The sequence below is a fragment of the Budorcas taxicolor genome, chromosome 1 (assembly GCF_023091745.1).
Source record: "Budorcas taxicolor isolate Tak-1 chromosome 1, Takin1.1, whole genome shotgun sequence".
Lineage (NCBI taxonomy): Eukaryota > Metazoa > Chordata > Mammalia > Artiodactyla > Bovidae > Budorcas > Budorcas taxicolor.
Genome location: NC_068910.1, coordinates 147623375 through 147640062, shown reverse-complemented (window position 1 = coordinate 147640062; position 16688 = coordinate 147623375). Strand labels below are relative to the sequence as shown.

Genomic DNA, 16688 nt, shown 5'->3' with positions numbered 1-16688 from the left:
CTTTAGAGTAGCAGTGTCTGGTGCAGCGTGACTTTTTTTTTTTTTGGCCATGCCACAGCTTGTAGAATCTCAGTTCCCCGACCAGGGACTGAACCTGGGCCCCAGGAGTGAAAGCCTAGAATCCTAACCACTAGGCCACCAGGGAACACCCCAGAATGATCTTTTCCTTCTTTTAAAGACAATTTTAAAAGACCAGTTTCAGGTTCACAGCAAAATTGAGATGAAGATACAGAGATTTCATACAAAATCCCAGCCAGAAAGACTTCAACAAAACTTAGATAACATCTAGTGTTCTTCATAGTTCTCCTAGATTTACCATTACTTGCTGACATTGAGACTAGAAGCTTTTGGGGATTCCTTGATTCCACAGAGACTCAGATGTCAAAAAAAGTAAAAGGGGACCCCTTACACAACAAAATAATAAAAAGACAAATGAAAAACCTTGAGATTCTAAGAACTGCTTCAAATTTGGAGCAGCTTCCATTTCTTCTAGAGCACCATGTGCTTCTGCCTGAAGGTGTTTTGGCCCGGAATGAACCAAAGCAGAGGTGGATCAGCTGTGGGCTCGGGTGTCTTTGTTGTGATTTTGAGTTGAGAGCTTGAGATATTCCTCAAAAGTGGAAAAAAATAAAATAAAATGGGCAAGTAGAAAAGGAGAGAAAGCATCTGAACAGGAAGAAGTGAGAACACTGCTTCCTGATAATGGATGGACGCTAGGTAGAGGGCTCCCGGTGATGAGATGTGCTCATCCCCGGTGAGGAGACTGAGACGCAGACACACCAGAGTGACAGCTGAGGACAACTAGTCCCTCTGAGGGGCAGACTAACCACCAGCCAAGCCAGCCTGCAGACAGTCCACAAGGACGGAAAGCGAGGGTGGAGGCAAAGAGATGGGCTTCCTGAGACCAGGAAGCATAGGTCCTCTGGGAAAAGAAAAGTATTGCCAGGACTATGAAAGAGGGAAGGTCAGCCAAAGTATTTAGGTCTGGATGAAAACGGACCTCTCTTCATGGAGATAATCATCAGAGCAAATGGCAGAGGAAAGTACTGGCTGGCCTCAGACACACAGGAGCCCAGACACAGGAGCTCAAACCCAGACAGCTGGATGAGGCAGGCCTGGATGAGCTACTAGAATGGATCAGATTAGGATGAGCTATTGGAAAGGGCTAATCCAGGGAGGGGTGTGCCCCTAAACGATCTGGTCTATGATTTATCGATATTTGTATGCAGAACAATTCAGACATTTTTATCTTTCGAGATTCTGAGTTTTGTTTGTCCAATTTTGGTTTTACCTTGAATTCCCTTCTGATACACTTTAACTGCAAGTTGGAATCTCCAGGAGATGTACCCACCCCAATGCTGTTTAATGGCGGTGGAGATACAGTTCCAAAATTTGGAGTCTCTAGAAGGTAGCTGGAGAAGGCAATGGCACCCCACTCCATTACTCTTGCCTGGAAAATCCCACGGACGGAGGAGCCTGGTAGGCTGCAGTCCATGGAGTCGCTAAGAGTCGGACACGACTGAGTGACTTCACTTTGACTTTTCACTTTCACGCATTAGAGAGGGAAATGGCAGCCCACTTCAGTGTTCTTGCCTGGAGAATCCCAGGGATGGGGGAGCCCGGTGGGCTGCTGTCTATGGGGTCGCACAGAGTCAGACACAACTGAAGCGACTTAGCAACAGCAGCAGGAGGTAGCTGAGGGAGCAGATGATCTAGCCTGCCCTTGCCTTGGGAAACTCATTACAGGTCTTCTAATTTTCTAAGAACAGCAAAACAATATCAAACACTGGATATTCTTTGGGATCTATGAGAAACTTGAGAGGATAAAGGAAAGGTAGAAGGTCTGGGATTGAATTTGTCCTCAGTGTCTACTACTGACCTGAAAAGTCAAAATTCCAGTAAGCAGAAAATGTAACTTATATGATTTCCTAGGTTTGCACAGCTGACTGACTAAACAGTGCTCCAAGCTCAATGACTAAAAACTCGGGCAGCAGCACACCAGCCACTGAGCCTGTCCATCGGGTGGCAACACGCCTCTGGAGCTGGTAACAAACAGCCCCGACTCCCAAACAGGCTGCGCTTCCACAATGTTCCACAAAGAGCAGCCAGCAGGTCAGTTCTTAACCGTTTACTCCGGAAGCCAAGTCACAGACTTAAATGAAGTGCTGTAAAAATGTGAAATGAACACTGGTACTTCTTGGTAGCAGCATATTCATGGGAAGTCTATAACATGTCTTACTTTCTAGTTCTCTTCTAAATGGTGATTTTCAAAAAATAAGAAAAATATTTTTTTTTTGTCCTGAGCCAAAAAATCATTAGGCCAATTTTATTCTCAAAGGCATTCCTGCGGCACCTAACAATAGAGATTTACAGGAAAGAAGAGCAGATTTGGTAATATCTCTCAATTTCTTAACTTTAGATTTGAGTCTTCAATAAATTCTAATTCTCTTTGATGTTGCTTGTTTGACCTTGTTATTTATTTACCCAAAGGGAATGATTAATCATCATCGAAACTGCCTGCAATTTGGGAGACCAGGGTTCAATCCCTGGGTGGGAAAGATCCCCTGGAGAAGGGAATGGCAACCCAATTCAGTATCCTTGCCTGAAGAATTCCATGGAGAGAGGAGCCTGGTGGGCTACAGTCCATGGGGTTGCAAAGAGTGACTAACACTTTCGTTTATCATCATCAACAGAGCCAGTCTGTACTATACAAATTCACAAGTGATTTAGAGAAATGCCAAAATAAACACACCCAAGAGTACTGACCCCACATAAATGTAGGTAAGAATTCAATTTATCTACCGAACCTCCTCAAATCAGTGAGTTCAAATGCCATTTCTAAAAGTGGTGGGGGGTGCGGGGGATGAGTCTGTTTTAAAGACAATTCTGAACACTGTGGTTATTTGAAATTAAATTGGTACCTTTTCTTGGAAGCTGCTAAAAAGTAGAGAAAATGACAATATCACTTTTAGAGTGATTTTTAAAAAAAAGTGCTATCTAGGTCAACTATATGGTTGAAGCTATTTTTATTTAGAGAGTCAACTTTAATAGAAATGAACACAAATTATGGAAACCCATTGTTTTTAGGAGGCAAAAGCTTAAGGCTAGCCTGATAAAGCACAGGAAAAGACAATGGGGTTAAACGTATTTTCTTAATAGTTACTGTTATAACAGGTCGAGAAAAGAAATGTTTTCTTTGGCAATCTGGAAGATTTCAGAGAGGGACATCATTCCAGAGTAAGAACCAAAAGTTTGCAGAAGATACTAGAAAATGAGAAACCATGAGTAGTAATAATGCCTGAAAACCATCGAGAGAACTGCAACTCTTGAGTGTCCCTAGGAGAGAGGACAGCAAGGGATGATGGTGGCTGCTTCCATGCACAGAATGCTCGCCCTCTGCCAGCCTCCACGCTTCTATAAAATTTGTACAAATTCATTCAATCATCACAACAACAGATCTTAGTAACATCCCCATTTCATGGAGGAGGAAACAAGCTTAGGAGTGGCTAAGTAACTTGTCTGAAGACAGACAGTCCAGATCTGTCTGACTTCTTACCATCCCGCTGCAAGGCCCCCGGGTCCTGCTTAACTAATGAGGTGACTAGTACTGTGGAGCTGCTCTTCCTGCAACAGGGAGTGCACAGTGTTGGGAAAGTGCCGCACCAGAGGCCACTGGATCTCAGTCCCTGGCGGGGTTTTATCCCACTCACCTGGCCTGCGACACGGCATGAAGCGCATGGTGCTGAGGTCTCACCTGACAGTACCGCTGAACAGCACCGGCTCCTGGGGAATGATGGAGAGCTTGCTCCGGAGGTCAGCAAGGCCAATGTCACTGATTCTCACTCCATCAATCTTGATGCAGCCTCCACACAACTCCACCAGGCGGAAGAGGGCCATGCCCAGAGAGGACTTCCCTGTTAAGTCAGAAGACAGGCAAGAGTCATTCGATTGGCAAATTCTGGGAAGACAAAACTGGCTTCTTCTCAGGGCAACATCATCTATTTTTCTATTTCTGTTCAATCATTATTTCAATGGATAACATAGATAACTCAGATAATGCAGAAAGTGATAGCCAGAAAAACAAAAACAAAAAACAAGGAACTCTCTGGAGCTACCGAGCATATACGCTTATACAACATACTGTAGCCTGAGAAGGAGTGGGAGGGACCATTACACTCTCCTGAGAGTAAAATGGAAAAACGTCTCCTTTTCACCTTAGGTACAGGTACACAGGGTTTGATGCTTCTCAGGCAAGAACCAAGAGCTAGGAGCTTGAGGAAAGTCAGAGGACAAGCTGTTGTCTCTCTTCTGTCCCCTTATCTCAGGAGAGAAAAACAGGACAAGGCCTTTCACTGCCACGAAGCTAGGGAAGGGAGTTCTAGGCTAAACAAACAAGGAAAGGAGTTTGGGATTTGAGAAAATGAGTGACTGTGGATTCTCAACTGATAGGAAAATATAAAAAAGCAGGTTTGGGAGATAAAATAGCAAGTTCAGGATCACAGTGATAGGCAGAATAGCCTTTCATAATTGACTTTTCATTTAAAAAATGATATAAACAATTCAAGCAGATAACATCAATTTCCCATTATCTAACTACTGCTTTAAAAAAAAATTATGTATGTACATTATCTGTTTATTTATTTGGCTACAGTGGGTCTCAGTTGTGGGATCTTTTTTTTTAAGTTGCTGCATGTGGAGTGTAGTTCCTTGACCAGGGATTAGACCCAGGACCCCTGCACTAGGAGCACAGAGCGCCAGCCACTGCACCACCAGGAAAGTCCTGCTTTTTTTTTTTTTGACACTTTTCCTTTTAGTTTGTTTCCTTAAGAGTTGAGATGATAGCAGAGAAATATTGTAACTATCTTCTCCACTGAACATTACATAGCAAGCACTCAATTATATTATTACCTTTTTGAGATAAAGTTTTAGTGGCTACAATAATTTCCATTCTGTGGCTGTACTCTTATTTAAACAGTCCTCTAATGTTGCACATGTAGTTTAATTAAAACTTGCTAGAATAATGCTATAGGGCTTCCCAGGTGGCTCAGTAGTAAAGAATTTGCCTGCCAAGTTTGATCCCTGGGTTGGGAAGATCCCCTGGAGAAGGAAATGACAACCCACTCCAGTATTCTTGCTGGGAACATCCCATGGACAGAGGAACCTGGCAGGCTACAGCCCATGGGGTTGCAAAGAGTTGGACATGACTTAGTGACCAGATAGCAGCAGCAGAATAATGCTATGGTGACCTTGTCATCACTCAAACTGCTCCTACCTCGGAAAATTTCCCTGAAACAGATTTTGAGAACTGAAACGACTTCAGAAAATTTCCTTGAAACAGATTCTGAGAACTGAAACGACTTTGTTAAATACTTACATATATATTTAAAAAGCTCAGTGCTCTTCCCCCATCAAAAAAAAATAAGTTTGACATAGTCCTGTCTATCTTTCTGCAAGTCAGACCCACAATTTAGATGCAGAACTATGGGTTTTTAGTTGTTGGAGCAGTTTTCCTGGTTGTCTTTAAAAAAAAAAAACACCTTTTTTAAACTAGTTTGATTTATTTATTTATTTATTAAAAAAAAATTTTGGCCACACGCTGAGGCATACAGGATCTTAGCTCCCCAATCAGGGATCAAACTCATACCCTCTAGATTGGAAGCCAGAGTCTTAACCACTGGACTGCCAGAGAAGTCCCAGTTTTCTGGTTCTTGACTCTCCTTCCCTGCTCTGCCTCCATGTACTTAGAGACTCCTCATGGCAGCCTCCTGACTGTCTACTCAGAGGTCAATGAGGATACAAATATCTGCCTTGCCCCAGTGTCTGTAGCCACAGACCTGCAGTCTAGATCTGACCCCTGTCAAACAACCTCTGGGAACCCTGACCGTCCGTCTCCTTACGGAAGGGGTCTTCATGTCCATCCGCGAGTTGGGAAGCCCGAATCCATGTAGCAGAACAGTTCTCAAGGAGCCTTTCCTCCTGGGAGTAGCTTTTGCAGGACTGGGGGATCTGGCTAGTGGTCTCTCACCCAGGTAGAAGGGAGGAGGTGGAGGGCCCCCTTCAGTGCCAAGGCAGTGGTTCAAGATTTAAGGTGCTCAAATAAATGATGCTCAAAGGAAGGAATGGTGCTCAAATAAATGATAAGCACCATTTATCTGAGCACCATAAATCTCGAAGGAATGATGGAAGGAATAGTGCTTAAGTAAACAGGTTAAGTTGTTCTGTTTTAACAAAAGATCTGAGTCTAGACTACCTTTGCACAGATGGAATGTGCTGGTAAAAAAAAGCCATGATGTCCTCAGGTGGTTAAAGCCATGGCAGAGAGCCAGGACCTATGTCACAGTCTTGAAAGGACCTTATTAAGATTACAGTTTAGACTTTGTAAGTCAGGCTATTTAGAATTATTTTATTTTTATTTCTCATCTACTTATACTTTAATAAAGTCTTGGTGAAAATTTTGATCTGTCTTAGTGTGTTAAAAGGACATCACAAGAAGGGAGGTCAGAGGTTTTAGGTGAGCAGTGTACCCCTAGGGGACCAATGCAGCAGAGGGAATTTATGGGAGGGAGCAAAGTAAGAGCCACGGGTACAGTCACCCTCATGGCTGGGCATTCTCTCTCCAGTGTAAAAACCTAGAGGCCGAATCTTGTTTTGACGTGAAATAATGCCTTCAAAGAGGGAGCAGGAAATAGCTTTTTCTTTTCTGCTTACCACATTCTTTAAAGTAAATTGACTAGAAAAGACTATTTTTTAATGGCAAGAAAAAAAAAAAGCTAAAGGAGTTTTGGTGCCAAGGGAGCATAGAGCCCAGAAAGCTCAAGAGAAGTGACTCAGAGAGAACTCTTACACAAGGGTGAACAGGTTAGTGAAAGAAGCCAAGACTCAATCTTGAAATGTTATTCAGGAAAGAAAGGCGGAAAGAAACACATTTCTAAGAACAGTAGGGAACTCAAATAATTTCTGTCTTCGAAGAAACACAGAATCCTTATTTAGAGCTATGTTGCCTTCTAATAAATACGAGACTATACTTGTAATACATCACAAAGACCTTAAGCTTTTTGTATATTTTGACTTCATAGAAATAAGGATGTTGCTGTGGTGCTATTCATAAAAGCAAAAAATTGACAACAACTCACTGCCCTTCAATTGGATCTGGGTTAATATAAATTATGATATATCCATAAAACAGAATTTTATGTCATACTGCATAGAAATCATGTCATAGAATATTAATTGACATGGAAAATACGTGGTAATTTTATAAATAGGCCATGAAACAGTGTGGGTAAAAGTACCTCATTTTTGTAAAATACATTTGTTGATAGCCTAATAAGATATCCACCAAAATGCTAGCAGTTAATTATCTCTGGGTAGTGGAGTTATGTGTACCTTTCACCTTTTGTACTTTGCTATACGTTTCCAGAAATATTCTACTTCTGCTTTATTGACTAAGCCAAAGCCTTTAACTGTGTGGATCACAACAAACTGGAAAATTCTTCAAGAGATGGGAATACCAGACCACTTTACCTGCTTCCTGAGAAATCTGTATGCAGGTCAAGAAGCAACAGTTAGAACCGGACATGGAACAACCGACTGGTTCCAAATTAGGAAAGAGTACATCAAGGCTGTATACTGTCACTCTGCTTATTTAACTTATATGCAGAGTACGTAATGCAAAATGCTGGGCTGGATGAAGCATAAGCTGGAATCAAGTTTGCTGGGAGAAATATCAATAACCTCAGATATGCAGATGACACCACCCTTATGGCAGAAAGTGAAGAGGAACTGAAGAGCCTCTTGATAAAAGTGAAAGAGGAGAGTGAAAAAGCTGGTTTAAAACTCAACATTCAAAAAATTATGATCATGGCACTTGGGCCCATCACTTCATGGCATAGATGGCACTTCATAGATGGGGAAAGAATGGAAACAGTAACAGACTTTATTTTCTTGGGCTCCAAAATCAATGCAGATGGTGACTGCAGCCATGAAATTGCTCCTTGGAAGAAAAATTATGACCAACCTAGACAGCATATTGAAAAGCAGAGACATTACTTTGCCAACAAAGGTCCATCTTGTCAAAACTATGGTGTTTTTAGTAGTCATGTATGGATGTTAGAGTTGGGCCACAAGAAAGTTGAGCACCAAAGAATTGACGCTTTTGAACTGTGGTGTTGGAGAAAATGCTTGAGAGTCCCTTTGCAAAGAAATCAAACAGTCAATCCTAAAGGGAATCAGTCCTGAATATTCACTGGAAGGACTAATGCTGAAGCTGAAGCTCCAATACTTTGGCCACCTGCGGTGAAGAACTGACTCATTGGAAAAGACCCTGTGCTAGGAGAGATTGAAGGCAGGAGGAGAAGGGGATGACAGAGGATGAGATGGTTGGATGGCATCACTGACTCGATGGACATGAGTTTGAACAAGCCCCGGGACCTGGTGATGGACAAGGAGGCCGAGCAACTGAACTGAACTGAACTGACACGTTTCAAGTGCTCTGCATTGAGAATGTATACTTTGATGATTAGAAAAAATATTAAATGTTTTGAAGCAGTGTTGAAAATAAACCTCAAAAAGTGGTTTCACCTTATGAAAATTAAATTTAAAAAGTATAACACCATCTTTTACATATCCTGTGTGTGTGCACACATGCTCACATGGTCAGTCATGTCTGACTCTTGGCAACCCCATGGACTGTAGTCTGCCAGGCTCCTCTGTCCATGGAATTTCCTAGGCAAGAATGTTGAATTGGTTTTCCATTCCCTACTCCATACATATCCTATGATTGCAACTAAATAAAAATCATGTGGGAAGAAAAAAAAAAGTGGTTTCAGAGATGTGAGACACTAATTACTCATTTAACAGGAATCTGGTTTGAAGAGATGAGAGTGATATTCAATAAGCAGCAAATCGTGGGCCCTAAACTTGACTCTGGTTGATTCAAATGTTTCTTCAGAGAGGGGATCCTTACCTGATCCTGTTCGACCCACGATGCCAATCTTCTCCTTGGGTTTGATGGTGAAGGACACTTTCTTCAGGACCAGAGGGAGATTTTCTTGGTACCTCATCTCTGCATTCTCAAAGGTGATCTCTCCTTCCTGGGGCCAGTCAGGGGAGGGAGCCTTGTTCTTAATTCTGGCAGGTGCTTCCAAAGATAGAGTCTGGGGAGACAGAAAAGGCCAGTTCAGACTGACCACAGATTCTAGGGTAGCTGCAAGGTTTTGTCACAGAAGTAAGACCAGGATACCCATAGCAACCATAGAAAGAGCTGCTGCCGTGTTCCCTTGCTGCGAAAGAGTCCCTGGCAGTAAACGCTCATCACCAATAAACAGAGACAGAGAACAATTGCCTCTACCCTTGGCAGTTTACAATGGCCTTCTATCCCTCTTTAGCCACAGCAGATTTTAGTGGAATTCTTTGAAAACATTCCCCTTGAAACAGGGTTCCATCATTTGAAAACCAATGGCCTTTCTTTGGAAGGAATGATGCTAAAGCTGAAACTCCAGTACTTTGGCCACCTCATGCGAAGAGTTGACTCATTGGAAAAGACTCTGATGCTGGGAGGGATTGGAGGCAGAAGAAGAACGGGACAACAGAGGATGAGATGGCTGGATGGCATCACTGACTCGATGGACGTGAGTCTGAGTGAACTCTGGGAGTTGGTGATGGACAGGCAGGCCTGGTGTGCTGCAATTCATGGGGTCGCAAAGAGTCGGACACGGCTGAGCAACTGAACTGAACTGAACTGAAACTCAAAGAAGCAAAACTAGCATTCATGGAACATTTAATGATAGCCTAGCACCCTGAGCCATCTCAGTCAATCCAGGAGACTCAGACACTAATCCCAACTCTACCACTAACAGCTGCGTGAACTGGATACACCAATTCTTCAGTCTTTGTCTTAGTTTCTCATGTGTAAACTCTAGGGACTGGATTAGATGATTTTAGAAATCCATTCCAGCTTAATAATGTTGTGCTTAATAATAATTATTGGGTAATTTTGGCCAGCTATAGTCACACCTCCCCATGTTTTTAAAACTCTCTGGCGATTAGTCATGGAGCCTATAGCCTCACAGGGAAGTAAAGGTCAAAGACTGCAGTGCTCTGGTGGCTGCGGGTAGGGACTCAAGTCTAAAACTCTGTGTTGGGACAGGCTTCCAGGCTGTGGATGGGCAGCAGGGAACCAGTTCTCAGGAATGTGACTGATTTGTGCAAAGTACACTCTGTACCATGGCTGACCATCACCCTGACCTTTCCAGCAAGAGACCCACACCAACAGTGATACTAAATCAAACACAACATGTACAGTCACAAACTGCCCACAGACCAGAGTACCCAGCCAAGTGGCTCATGTATAAACATAAATGGCTATTAGCAGATTTATCAGATAGCTATCTGCCATTCTTCCTGATAACAGTCATTTATAAGTTTAAGAAATATCCTACAACTGATCAGGTTCATTGCCAAAACAAATCAGTGGGACATGTCCCTGCTAGAAAAAGCAGTTACATAACATACTAGTTCTCAGTGAAATGGCAGTTCTTCAAAACAGTGTTTGTAAGTCAATATTCTAGTTGGAAGTTGGAATGTATTCTGCCCATGTAAATGATGATATAAGTGGAAAAAAAAGTCTCTGGGCAGTTTGTAAAATAAGTAACTCCTGAGAAATGAGTTCAACGTGAGAATATTAACTACTCAAGAAAATTGCTGTTTCTCTCTGCAGAAAATTGCTTTCAGACCTTGAACTAGGAGGAAGATACCGCCCCACTGCAGGACTGCAGGGGTTCCTGGGGGAAGGTGGGAAGAGCTGGATCATCTCAGTACCAATGCAGTTAACTGGTTTCTGAACTGTGAACACAGTATAGAATTAGGCATGGAGCCACTGAAACTCCAGAAGTCTGGGTCCTATCTCAAACCTATTGCATCAGAATCTTTAGAGATGAGGCCCATGTTAGTCTTTGCCTCAAGCTCCATATGGGACTCTGATGGCCATCCCTGGTTAAGAACCAAATGAACTAGACTAAGACTTGAAATAACACCTGGTTTTAAATAGTATAAGGAAAATGTTACATTCGTCTGCTTAACTGAATTAATGAGGTTAGGAACACTTTGGAAATTAGATGATGAATGTAAGTTCTCAATCAGACCACAATTCACAAATATACTTAGGAAAATCTTATGATATTCTCTTTTGCATTCCATGCATACTGGAGAGATGCTGCCTCTCCTGTGGGACAAGATGAGGCAGAGAAAACAAGCATCTTCCTGGGACATTTATTCCAGGCGGTGAAAGGGTAAAACTGCTGCCCGAAAAGTCAGACTGCAGCAGAAGGCCTCAGGAGCCTGACCTTGATGTAGTGGTCGATCCTCTCCACTGAGGTGAAGCGAGCTTCTGTCTCCGATGCCAGTCTGACAGTAAACTGGAACAGCCCTGTCAACTGATCATGGAAAACAACAATCCAAGAGAGAATTTATTATTAATATACACCAAGGGAATGCCAGCAAACCTCCTTCACCTCAGGGATCACAACTCAATTGTGAGAACTAACTGTGGATAGACAGCAGCTGGCTTTAGGGACCAAATCATTCTTTAAATGTTTAAGACAATGCCTAATAGCCCCCAGTCAACTGCAACTCTCAGTGAATCCAGGTGGCACTGCAGTACTGGCACTAACTTTTCTACACCTAAAGGCTTTCTGTCTGTTTATACATTTCCAGAAATTCAGCTGTAGCTGAATAGTTTCTGGGCTTCATAATTGCACCTATACCTGGATATAGCAGCAACAATAAATGGAGACTGTATCAACCTGTGAGCAGCAGTGAGAATGCTTCCAGGAAGGTTAGCAGAAATGAGACTGGGCCAAAACTGAATGCAGAGCCCCAGTCTGTGCACCCCAGACTGAGTACTCTGAAACAGAAGTATAGATAACACAGATTTCTCCCATGCCCCACCCCCAGCCCTCCAAGAATCAAGTTAAGTCTGTGAGACATGGACAAATACCTTTGAGTATCTGTAAAGATATAGATCTCTTCTTAGGTTTCCTTTGGCCACTCATTTTTATCTTTCCAATATAGAAAAATGTCAAACATATACAAGAATAGAGAGGACAGTATAATGGGCTCCCACGTATCAAACATTCATCTTAAAAAAATTATCAACTTACAACCAGCATTGTTTCATCTGTACCACCCCATCCTTCCATATATCTGGAATCAAATCTCATATAGCCTAAGTCTTATCCATAAATACTTCAGCTCCTATCTCTCTAAAATTTAAAATCTCCTTGAAAACCACTACCATCTCTTAAAAAATTTAGTAACAATTCTTTATCATCTTTAATTGTCTAGTCAGTGCTAAGTTCTCTGCTGTTCTCTGAGCTATTTGAAGACCTTCAACCATCCCTAAGCACCAAAAAGGTTTACATATGTAACAGTACTGGGAAAATTTGGGGCCTGAAAATAAAACACACAGAAGTAGTATATTGAGGATATGTATTTCTTAGAAGACTAGGAAGAGGCCAGAGAAGAAAGGTTAGTGAAGACATAAATCTACAATTAAGAAACAATTTTCAAAATCTATTTATTTAAGAAAATACAGCACCTACTTCATAAACACATGCAACAGAGTTAAATCCCTTCATTCCCATAAAGTCAACCTTTAGCATTCGTGGGGAATTGGTTCCAGGATTCTGTCAAAAATCCAAGGATGCTCAAGCCCCTTATATAAAATGGCCTAGTAATTGCCTACAACCTACAGACATTCTCCTGTATCCTTTAAGTCATCTCTAGATTACTTATAATACCTAATGCAATGTAAAGACTTGGTAAATAGTTATAAATACAATGTGCTACATAAATAGTTGTACATCTACAGTAAATTCAGTTTGGGGAACTATCTGGAATTTCCCCACCCAAATATCTTTGGTTTGCAGTTGGTTGACTCTATGGATGCAGAACTCGGGGAAGTGGAGGGCTGACTGTGTTCCAGTCCACAGTGCTACTGCCAAAGCAGATGGGGAGAAGCTCTAGGAGCCAGAGGTAAAACAACAGCTTAGGGCAGAGCCGCCTACCAGGCCTCTCCTAGGCCAATGTATGAGAAAGACAATGCCCTCATCCCAAAGACTAACCTGCACAGCATAGGAGATGGCAAGCCCTGCATATGCTGGGGGAATCTGCCCATGCATGAGAACAATCATCAGCCCAGTGGTGGTGATCAGGGCAATGCTGATTAGGTCCAGCCGCACCGCCAGCCACCGCATCGCACAAGTGAACAGGAAGAAAGGACTCTGGTTGTTATCCAGTAGCTCCTGGTACCTGTGAGGAAGACAGAACACCTAATAAAGTAAATAAAGTACCACACAACCCCAGTCATGGAGGATGCCAAAGCACTGGTGAGTTCTGGGTAGAGGGCTAATGCTAAAGTATAACACTATTGCTTGTAACCAGGAGAGTGATATGGAAACTTAAGGAGTGCAGAGTATTCCAGGCTCCACACACAGGAAGACACAGCGGTTTCCTAGTTTTACCCTTTGAAAGAAACATATTCCAGATACTAGGAAAAACATATCTACTTCAACAGCACAGGGAAAGCAAGAGGGAAGAAGACCAAATGAAGAGGCTGTTTAAGCTTTAGAGAATTGTTTTAGGTCAGTGGTCATTTTTTTGAGGAAAGAGAGGTTACAAATGCAAACTGCAGAAATGGCACAAGAGCAGAAAAAAGACTCTTGGACTGAATGCGAGAAAGTGGAAATGGTCTGCTGACATACTTGTTTCCCAAGGCCATGGAGCAAAGAACCAGAAGCAGTGAGTGAGTTAAACCAGAACAGAAAGACTGAGACAACCTTTGTCACTGCAGGAAGGAGACCCTCTGTCATCAGGGGTCCTAGAGAGCAGCTCTCAGCCCACCTGAGGGTCTGGGGTCACACACAACTAGAACTCCAGAGTGGGAGGCCTGGGTAGGCAAAGATACTTTGCCTTAAAGAAAATCCCTTTCCTCCTTATAAGAAGATATGTGCACTTTAGAGAAAATTTAGGAAACACAATAAAAAAGAGGGAAATGTAAAATTCCAGTACTCTCACCACTCAGCTAAAACCAGAATCCATATTCTGCTGCATTTCCTCCCGGTATTTTTTCCAATGCCCTCACGTTTATGTGGGTACATACCTACACATGCACATGGTCAACATATTTTACTCTTTGCTTGCTTAAAGTTAGGATAGATTTTTCAGAATTATTTAACCAAACCTTTCTATCCTAGAGTTACTTTTTAACGTTAATTACTTAATTTTTGGGATGAACTATATACTCTATAAGACAGAATATTCACAAGGTACAAAAAGTTTTACCATGAAAAGTCAGTCTTTCTCCTGCCCTCCTCCAGCTACTCACTTCCACTGTCCAGTGGCAGCTGTTAGTTTCCTGTGTGTTCTTTCAGATATTCTAAATGTTATAGACACATATTTAAAGGAGCAAACTATACATGCACATCTGTATCTTGCTCTTTCATCTAATATAACTTGGAGATCATTCCACATCAATACCTAGGAAGCAGTCTCATTCTTTTTAGGGGTCACATAATATTCCATTATATGGGGACACCATAGCCTATTTAACCAGTCTTCTACTGAAGGACATTTAGTCTAGTTCAATCTCTAGTTAACATAAATCTCCACAATGACTATATAAGTATAGAAATTTCTCACACAAACAATATTAACAACTAAATAAAATGTCAATCTATTGTCTATGAATATCTTACTTTTCCAAGAAAAAAAAAGGAGCAAAACTCTGTCAAATATAGCCATTCAGAACTGAAAGCTAATGAAGACTCCAAATCTGTTTTTGTCTTCCCATTTTCTCAGAAGGGAGTTCCACAAAGCAAGTGAATCTTAATCAGCAGAGATCATTAAATCACTAATACTCTTGTAATGAGCTTTATAATCCCCAATTTTGACTTTGAAAGGCTTCTTAAACTCTCATTAAATGCTGAGATGTTGGCTCCCTGATGAGCCCTCTGGCCCCCATGGAACTAACCTGTGCAGAAATTCCTGCCCTTTGTTGTAGGCGTGGATGGTGGCAAGGCCCTGTATGCTGGATGTGATGTGGGAGAGGAAAGGTGACTGTGTGATATTATCTAGACGCTTCAGCTCTCGGATCAGGACCCTGGAGAGAGAGCGAGTTCTGTGTCAGAGGGGTGGACTGGCAACTCCGGCTTCACCCTTGGCACTGAAAGACACAAAGACTTCCTGTTTACCTGGAGACAATGTGCAGAATTGAAAAGAGGATGACAAGGGGCCCCACTGCCACGAGGAACCATGGGAAAACTCCTGCGATCATTCCAACACAGAAGAACACCAAGATGACGTTCTGAATGAACATCTCGGCCTGGAACGGCAGGCGCACGTCGACTGGGGAAACGGTAAAGGAACATGTGTCAGATGCTGGGATCCATAAACCGCCAGAATTTTTAAAAAAACAAAAAGAGGCTCCCAAAGAGCCATATCTGAAATTTGTGACTTTTTTTGTATTTTAAACAGTCTGACCAAACAAAAATCTGGAAATGTAGTTGCTCTAATTCTTCTTGTCCCAAGAGCATCTAAGTGATCTTTCTCACCTGTGTCCTCTTTTTGTTTCACTGTGCTGCCCAACCCCCTTAAACATTTCCCACTTTGCAAAGGAATATATGTTTGCTATAAAATATTTGGAAAATAAATATGCAAAAAATTAAATAAACTTAGTCTTATTCTTACCAATATGAATGAACTGCTGCTAACATTTAAGAAACTTTTCATGGAAAATTTTAAACATACACAAAAATTTAAAACATACAAAAAACTGGAAGAATATAGAACCTCCAAGAGTTAACATTTTCTTCGCCCATTTTGGACATCTCCTCCCCCCAACCTATTTTCATACAAATCTGAAACATGTTGATACCACTGATTTTCAGCAGTCTCTTTCCTATTCATCTGTGCATATGTGAGTTTAATACAAACGTGATCATATTACTCACATGTGTATCACTGTTTTGTGTATCAGTGATGGTCTCGATCTCTTGTTACCTCTGGCCATAGCTATACATTGGCCTATCAACATGTGAAACAAACTCCTTCTATGGAGGCAGCACAGTAAGTAGTTAAAAGCATTAGTTCTGGGGTCAAAAAGATCTGAGCTCAATTCCCAGCTTGCTATTTAATAGTTGTGCCATCTTGAGCTAGTCAGCCTTTCTAGATATCAGCTTTCCCATGCATTCGGTGGGTGAAATGATACCCACACCTCATGGGACTGCTATGATGGCTAGGATAATGCATGTAAAACTGCTTGTAACATAGTAAGCCCTCAAAAAAGGTCAGGTAGCATCACTATTATTACGGGCTATGGGAGTACAGTTGACCTTTGAATAACATGGGGGTTAGAGGCACAGACCCTCCATGCAGTCAAAACTCTGCATGTAATCTACAGTCAGCCCTCCATAGATGTGGTTCCTCACCCACAGTTTCATATCCTCAGACTCAACCACCCCGTTGTTCAAGGGTCAAGGGTATTTAAGTTCTGGTGCTGGCACAGACCATGAAGCATTCAGCATCCAGCAAACCTGTCCAGGAACCTACGCACCACCCACAAGTAAATATGTCTTTTGGACTCTCAGACACCCTGTCCAAAGCCTTTATGCTCAGCCCTCTGAACTGGTTTT

General features: G+C 42.0%; 1 protein-coding gene across 5 annotated transcripts in view; it reads right to left on the bottom strand.

Annotated features, from left to right (window-relative positions):
- ABCC5 (ATP binding cassette subfamily C member 5) overlaps positions 1-16688 on the bottom strand; it is a 79930-nt gene that overhangs the window by 10489 nt on the left and 52753 nt on the right. For all 5 annotated transcript variants that reach the window (XM_052642517.1, XM_052642797.1, XM_052642595.1 and 2 more), the window contains 6 exons: positions 15249-15402; positions 15029-15157; positions 13122-13308; positions 11343-11432; positions 8966-9155; positions 3755-3914 (listed from right to left, as the gene is read on the bottom strand). In XM_052642517.1, the coding sequence (XP_052498477.1) occupies positions 3755-3914; positions 8966-9155; positions 11343-11432; positions 13122-13308; positions 15029-15157; positions 15249-15402 (910 nt within the window). The remainder of the gene's footprint in view (positions 1-3754; positions 3915-8965; positions 9156-11342; positions 11433-13121; positions 13309-15028; positions 15158-15248; positions 15403-16688) is intronic.